At 28.9% G+C, this 8181-nt stretch overlaps 1 protein-coding gene across 4 annotated transcripts in view; it reads left to right on the forward strand.

Annotated features, from left to right (window-relative positions):
* The window catches only part of LOC131851445 (uncharacterized), a 93629-nt gene extending 88792 nt beyond the window's left edge, over positions 1 to 4837 (forward strand). Inside the window, exons 6-7 of one of the 4 annotated variants that reach the window (XM_059201947.1) lie at positions 3698 to 3924; positions 4522 to 4837. In XM_059201947.1, coding sequence (XP_059057930.1) covers positions 3698 to 3895 — 198 coding nt within the window. In that variant the 3' untranslated portion in view covers positions 3896 to 3924; positions 4522 to 4837. The remainder of the gene's footprint in view (positions 1 to 3697; positions 3925 to 4521) is intronic. The other 3 variants (XM_059201945.1, XM_059201948.1, XM_059201944.1) reach the window with 3 other exon arrangements.
* The last annotated feature ends 3344 nt before the right edge of the window (positions 4838 to 8181 follow it).

Here is an 8181-nt window from a genome sequence, read left to right on the forward strand (position 1 = left end):
TTTGTAGATTAGCCATATTTCAAATGACTTTAAAGAAAGAAGTTTTGTTACATAAGAATTTTATATATTATATTAAAATTATATATATTAATCCCGAAATATGAAGCTCAAATAAATTATGGATCAGCAACGTAATCAGATAACGTTTATGTTGTAATAGCCACAACACAATATAACATCGAACAAGAATGGTACTAATATAATGTGGGGAAATCTGTAATCTTTACATGAGGTGTTTCTATTATGTTTGGCTACCGAATCTTCACATGTTCTTGACCGATTTTGTATTGTAATTCTTTATTGCACAGTAGTGTACGCTGGCCCTCGCATTAGAATTGTTAACGGTTGCTTTTTGTTACGGTTTACCATCAAAATTACCGCAAAAGTGTTTTTTAAGAGAACGGTTTGTCCGCGAAAATTGCTATAATAGTAATTATTTGTATATTAATCCAGGGTAATAAATAAATAAAACAGGTAAATAAATAGACACAGAAATGAACTGACCGCACAACTGCAGAAATCGGAGAGTTTAAGATTCTCTCGACGTAAAACACATGATATCCAGGGACTAGCGATAAGATTCACAGACATCGTCTGAGGACTGATTCATTGGAGCAGCATCATTAATTTAAAAGGAAAATACAATTCAAGAAAAAACAGTCAACAGATTGGACTATTGTATATGTGCTTTTCATATTGTCAATTACGCAGTATTCAAAAGGAAAAAAAAATCCAGGGTAATAACTGATAGTAGTCTAAGATTCTGTTTCCAGTAGAATAGAGAAAAAACAGGAAATGAGGAAGACTTTTCCGAACCGTGGGACAATATTGGTTTAAAATAGAGTGAAATTAAAGTCTTGTTTTTGCAAAAGCAATATAAGCATTGCTTCTGACGTTTATACACTATTACTTTCTATCTATCCGTCTACATTTATCTGATCTTGAACTATTTTAAAAACTACTATAAGATTGAATAAGTTTTTTTAACATCTATCTGATCCTATAAACCAATAATATCTAACAAGAGAATCTTCTCTTACATTGTTGTATAACTACTCAAAAGAAAATACTATGTCAGACCGTCTGGCCAGTCTATTTTAGTACTATAGATATCCCAAGTTTATAATAATGTTATATAGTCAAACACCGTGTAAAATGTTATTCTCGTCTTAACGTCAAGCAATTTTGTTTATTACCTCTGTAACAATAATTTTAACCTCTTTATATTTATTTCTGTAGTCATTGCAACATTAGTTTATGTAATAGGTCGAATGTTATCTAAAAATAACTTGTTGTCTATTTTTGGTTTCAAACAAACATTTCTGTTGGCGAAAATATAGGAATATATTTTTGTGATTTTGACGTAATATTAAATTTATATATTCTATGTGTTATAAACAAAGTAGATAAAGACAATAAAAAAAGAATTAACCATATAGATGCAGCCGTTTTCAATTGAAGAGTTGGCATATATCAGGCAATCGATTTGTATTTATATATATTTTATTATCATTATTATCAAGAACTTATTACTACTTACTGTATCAAATTAAAAAATCATTTATTCATGTAAAACATTTTAGACGCTTATGAACGTCAAGTTTTTCTATTAATATTTTTCTCTATCGTTCAATCGAACATATAGATCAATTGAGAAGAACTGGCAATAAACACCACTGATTTTTTTAAAAGCCATTTTATTTACATTATGTAATTATATAGGTGTCTATGTCTAACATTAAATGAAATTCCCGTACATGAACAACTACTGCCATGCACATTTGACATTTAATAATCGTTTAGTGCTCAATAAGTATGATTTAACAGATAATTTAAATATATTTAAAGGTAATTATTGAGTAAGGTATATTATTGTTACATATATATTTGATATCCAATTTTGCTAACAGGTATACATGTCTTCTTTATATACCCATAATAGTTAATCCAACTTCATAAATGTGTGTCACATTATCTTTGAAAACGATGTCAATCGCTTTTTTACAGCTTTTATTAACTGTATTTTTAATTAAACTTACCTATCTCATTTCCATTTTACCATAAAAAGCATCGCACCTTCCCTTTGATGTTAACATTTTAATTATATAATCACTTTAACTGTTTTAATTATATCATTCCCTTGAGGTTTATACCTCATATATCTCTTTAATACGACTACTGTATTTACTTCATGAATAAACAACAACAAAATTTCAAAAGAGTCACCAGTACATGGTGATTGGTCTGTATTACTTGGGTAGGTAAACATTTTTCCATTTTTATTGGCTTTATTTAGATTTACAACACAAGTAACTAAGCATGTATCTACTACTTGATTTGATCTTACGAAAGCTATATATTAATAGTTAAAATCTCTTACTCAAACGCCTCAACTCGTCAGTAATGATGCTTATTAATGATCTAATCTTTTTTCAATATACATTCTTATGTAGGAAGGAACTTTGAATTTAAATTTAGTCATAATCAATTACCTAATCAGTTCTACCTACTACCATCCTACCACCTTCTGTCATGAACTACCAAGCATAAGTAGCGTTATTCAGCTTGTTGTGTTCTATCATGTGAAGAGTAAGACTAAATTAGTCAATTCTGACAGAAAATATTTTAGTTTTTAGGAGTCGAAAATTATGAGGAGGATTATATTTGTGAGCGCTGTATATTTTGTAATTTCAACATTGTTATTGATTTCTACATATACAAGTATTGTCACTACGTAAGTAATCTATAAGACTATTCTGGTGGCGAATACTTTCCAATCGCCAACTTATTTGCCACTCCCAAATGTATAAAAAATCCACTTAGTCGTTACTTGTGAGTGTTTATAGAGATAATACTTATATGTCAAATTACACTTTCAACATTAGGATTGTAAATTGCGTCCGGTTTATCACCTACATACAATAAATTAATTCAACTACCATAATATACATAATAGCTAACTGACCGAAAGAAAGCTTTTGATAAAACTGCAGCTCATTGTTTCCTAACCTTGTAACATCAAAATATATTTCTATTGATTCTCGATACATGATAAAGCTTATGTAGCACAAGTCAATTACTACTTGTCAAATAAAATCATTACTTCATTTACTAACATTGTTTACGTGGGAGTTCCCCAAGGCTCATACATGGCACCTATCTTATTATTTTGGTAATGTGTATATAACAGCCAAATCGGTAGGTATTTTTTAGCGTACAGTATTGGCATACATTTATTTATAAGTATCAAAATTATTCTAAAAATTATAACAGAATAATTCTATGGAGAAATATGACATCGCAAATATATTATTAATAAGAAAATGCTTAATAATATTTTAATGTGTGTCTTCCTTAACATATAATCTCTTATTAGTATAAAATGGAGTTCTGAAAAGTCTAATACCGATATCTGTGACATTGATATTAAAGTTTCAAATCCTACTTGTAAATTGGTACCTACATCGATTAAATTTTAAGCTTTATAAATCAGCATGTGCTGCAGGAAATATAATTATAGTAGTGCATTCTGTAGTAATACCTGCATACATATTCGGCGATATTACAAACGTCACAAAATGTGTATTAAATATTTTAATTGAAATACTAAACCTTTTCATTTCGTACAACGGACAACGGGCTTTGAGGGCTAAATGCGTCAAATATAAATTTACATTTACAACCTTTTCAATTTCAGGCTGCTAGCGCTCTCTTCACGCTTGACGGCGCCCGAGGAGAAGCTTTGTCTCGTCGTCTTGCCCGAAGAGAGAGAAGAAAAAAGCACTGCAGGGCAATATTGGCCATAATTGCGCTGCTGCTTCTCTTGGCTGCAGTTGGGGCTGTGGAACTGCTGATGTCTCGAGGACAACGAGTCTTTGGCGCTGTTCTTCGCTGATGTAACCAGTTTATGTATTATACCAATATGTATAGCCATATTATATTCTATTACGATTTAGATGTAAGATATAGATACGTACATAATATACATAGATAACATCCAGACCGTTACAATCATATAAGTATAATTGTAACGGTGTAATACAAATGTTATTACCGTGCAAGGAATCGAACCCGGGACCATCGGAAGTAAAGCGATGTGCTACACCTCTAGATCACCAAGGCTGTCAAAAGTTGATGCATTTGTCGTGGCAAAATTTACTTGCATGTTGTTTCTATTCGAACAATGAAATGTAGCAGCGAAATTTTAGGGTATACCCATTTTAATCTTCAAAATTGATAACGTCTATGGGTAATAGTTCCATTTTCAAACAAGTCGACTATCAGCTTGCTTCTTATTCTTAATCATGTATTCCTCAGGAATAAAGTATTATTATTACTTTCTCATCATATGTTAATCTACAAATACCATCAGATATTTTATAATACTAATATATAATTTTAAGTAAACAGTTTGGTTTTTGATAAATAGATTTGATTAAATTTATTTAACAATAAATGTGAAAAATTAATTATGCGTAATGAAATCAATATCATATGAACAGTCGCCAATTTTATTTTCAGGAAGAATACCCGCTGCGTCGTGGCTGACCTACCAAGGAATCCATATTATGAAGCAACTGGATGCACGGAACTGGTTTCGTGTTGACATTCTTTTACCAAGGTCCGATTAAAAAATGCAGTCTTAAATCACATATTCGATATCACTGTATATGGATAAACTTGTGATAACATACCCGTGTGATTCTAGTGTAATGAAATTATTAAACTGTAATTAATTTTACTCGTTTCACTTGATAATTTTTGTATTTCTTTCTTAATTTGTAACAAAGATTTATATAGATACTGATATACGAGTTCATAATATAACTATAGTATCTACCTGTATTAATAATGATTTAATATTAAAATTATTGAATTACAGATGATTATTATTATTAATTAAAAAAAAAATACATTTTTTTATTATATGCAGCAATATGTTTATATAAGACATTAGTTTTTTATGAACTTTGAAGACGTGCAGTGCTTTTATATTTTGTGAATTCACCAGGAGTACTTCGCCAGGTTTTTAGGACTAGATAATGGCGACTTGACGTAGTACTTTGGTCAGCAGGGAGCCAATAAGCCCATTACTAATAATCCCCTCCCCCAATACACCCGATTAAGTATATGAAAATTGCACTTGTGTATGATGGAACACAAATATACTGATTTACTTGTGGTAGCAATAAGCATACATCACGATTAAACGAACATTTCTCAAACACGTGGGCGGCAAGAGAGAGTATTAGATAATTTCTAAAGTTGCTTTAAATCCTTTTATCTATAAATTGATTACTTACTAGTTAGTACCGCCGACATCGTCTGCGAGATTAGGATAATTGATCAGAGTAAAAGCCAGTGTACTCCCCATACCTACTGGTCCCACTGGTGTTCCATGGAACCATTCTTAAGACGAGTATGTTGACATAAAAATTACGACGTGAGTATTATTCAGTATTACTTCTATCTCAATTCAGAGATCTCGCGTCTGCCCTCACCAAATGCGCCATAGCAATACTTTCAATCGTAGTATAGCGAAAATATTTACGTTACACTCTACACGGCTTACTTTATTATTACTGTAAAAATTAATGTATTTGTTTTGTTATTCTGAAAATTCTAACTCCAAGACCTTGCACATATTTTCAAATTTTTACACTGTCATGGATTGTTCATATAAAAACTAGAGATTGGTTCTTACTTTTCGTGATAATTGAGTTTTTCAGCTATTGTGTAATTTTAAAATAAAGTTGATTAAAAAAATATAATTAGTATGAAACCTTAAATATTTTCATATTGAGAGAGGTCGGAGAGATGGCATTAATAATGGAGAAGGGTAGGAATTGTCATTGTATCTGTACAACCTATCTATTCTTAATCTATAAAAAAATGTCGATTACAGAAAGGATAGGTATAACCACTGCCCCTAAATCTAGTATAATTTTAGAGCTATTATAGAATATTAAGAACGCGACCCAGCTTCGCACGGATATAATTACTAAAATTCAATTCATAAATTAAAATAAAATTTATCTAATATTATGTATTATTATTTTATTTATTCGTCTGATTATTATTTGACAGAATAATAGCATTTTTGGCATTAATACTGTTTAGTTTATAATAAAAACTGTACGGTTTAATTTAGTTTGCTATTTTTATTGGCAGTTTAGTCTAGATCTCTAATTTTCATAAACATAACACCCAGTCGATTATATTCAATGATAAGCTTTTTATATATGGATGAATTTCTAAAATGGTATTTTTTTTATACATGAGGAGCATATAATAGTTTTTATTTTATTCGTCCTTCGATCTTTTTCTTCGTCTCTTCTAATTAATCATAGAACAGTAGCATCATAAAATTGATATTAGATAATTTTTGTATATTAATTATTATTAATTATTGTATAGTTAATAGAATAAGAATTATTTGGTCTTTTAATAAACCATTATATGTAGGGGTAAGTTGTATTTATACATTAAATTTTAAGAAAAATAATGCTGATAATTATCACTATACTAAGAAATAATTTATACTAATAAAAAATATATATATGAACCATAATATTATTAGATCATTTTAATAATTACATATGTTATTGTTAATTGGTGCCATAAGCCCATTAAAAAGAATTAATTTATGAAAATTAAATTAATTAAATTAAATTTCATATTCATTTGTATTTATGTGTATTTAATCAAACATAATACTTAATTAAAAAAATTACTTACTTAAATTATTAATGTGTATTATGTAATTAAAGAATCATTTGTATATTTACGATTTAATTAAATGAGTAATTAATTAGAGTTATAATAATGTAGATAAGCAGAGATAATAACAAAAAATATATAACAAACATTGGCTTCATTCAAATCAATGTTTTTGTTATATTTATGTTTAAAAATTAAATTAAATTTTAAATTAAAAAATCAATTCTGTTTTTGAAATATTTAATATTATTTATAAAATAATATTATATTATATTGTGATGTAGAATAACAAATATGTACTTATTGTGATTCGTGTACCTTATAATTTGTATTAATTAATGTTTGTACAGATTGATAAAAATGATAAATTTGGTGGATGTAATGTAATATATTAAATATTAATTAATTAATTTTCATGGAACTTTATTATCATTCTGTACGAAATTGTATTCATAAATGTATGATAGCACAAAGTGCGCTTATGTTTTATATTAATTAAACTTCATAATTATATTATGCTGTATTTTATTTATAACCTATAGGTAGATCAGTTTACCATAAATATTTCCTCTTAATTAATTAGTTAAATATATAAACGTACAAACGCAATTTTATCCTTACTATCCTTACTTGAAGAAGCTTGAAGTTTAATTTTTAGCCCATTTATTAAAGATATATTAAGAAAAAGAGTTATAATGGGTTGAAAGAGTTATGTATGGAAGTGTCGTCATTTTTGATGATGAAACGATGAAACTTTTTCATTTGGCTTTTATTGGGTTATGTCGTTAAATTTTTTTTTCGTTATTTGGTAAAGGTCACTATTTTACTCGGACGAAATCGCGGGTACAAGTAGTAATAATATATTGTATGATTCAATTGCATTGACTGCATGTTTTTATTCGTTCCAACTTAATAAATAAATTTCTTTTGGTTTTGAAAAGTGTTTTTGGATCTGTTCTCTTCTTCGTATTTCTTAAAAAATATTTAAATGCTGCAAATAACTTGTGCTCTGATAATATTTAGTGTATACGTATAGTTCTGTATTTTAAAAGCTTGACTTCGGCGACTGGTAGCATCTCCACTTTTTAGGAGGCTACCCTGCTTCTGGTAGGAGCTTGTATGGCTACTCTAGTAGTTTCGGCTCTGCATTTGTAATATAATAGAGTCCAACTTACACATTACACAGCATATTCACGTTCTCTATCTGCGTGTTAATTTACATTGAATTCTATACAACTGGAAAGTACTGGTCGGACAGCAGGTCAGTGAGTGTTCGTATTACATATATTGTTGGTTGCTGTCTACGCATGAAATAAATGCAGTTCATGAAATGAAATTATGGACAAATCATTAAAAGCATATCTATAGCATATGTATGCGTTGCAGTAATAAAAAGGCGCTTCTTTGATAGGACGTTTAAAAACATAGTTAATTATATAAATAGCATATTATTTTGGTGGG

The sequence above is a fragment of the Achroia grisella genome, unplaced genomic scaffold (genome assembly GCF_030625045.1).
Source record: "Achroia grisella isolate CSIRO2021 unplaced genomic scaffold, CSIRO_AGI_Agris_v1 utg783, whole genome shotgun sequence".
Classification (NCBI taxonomy): Eukaryota; Metazoa; Arthropoda; class Insecta; order Lepidoptera; family Pyralidae; genus Achroia; species Achroia grisella.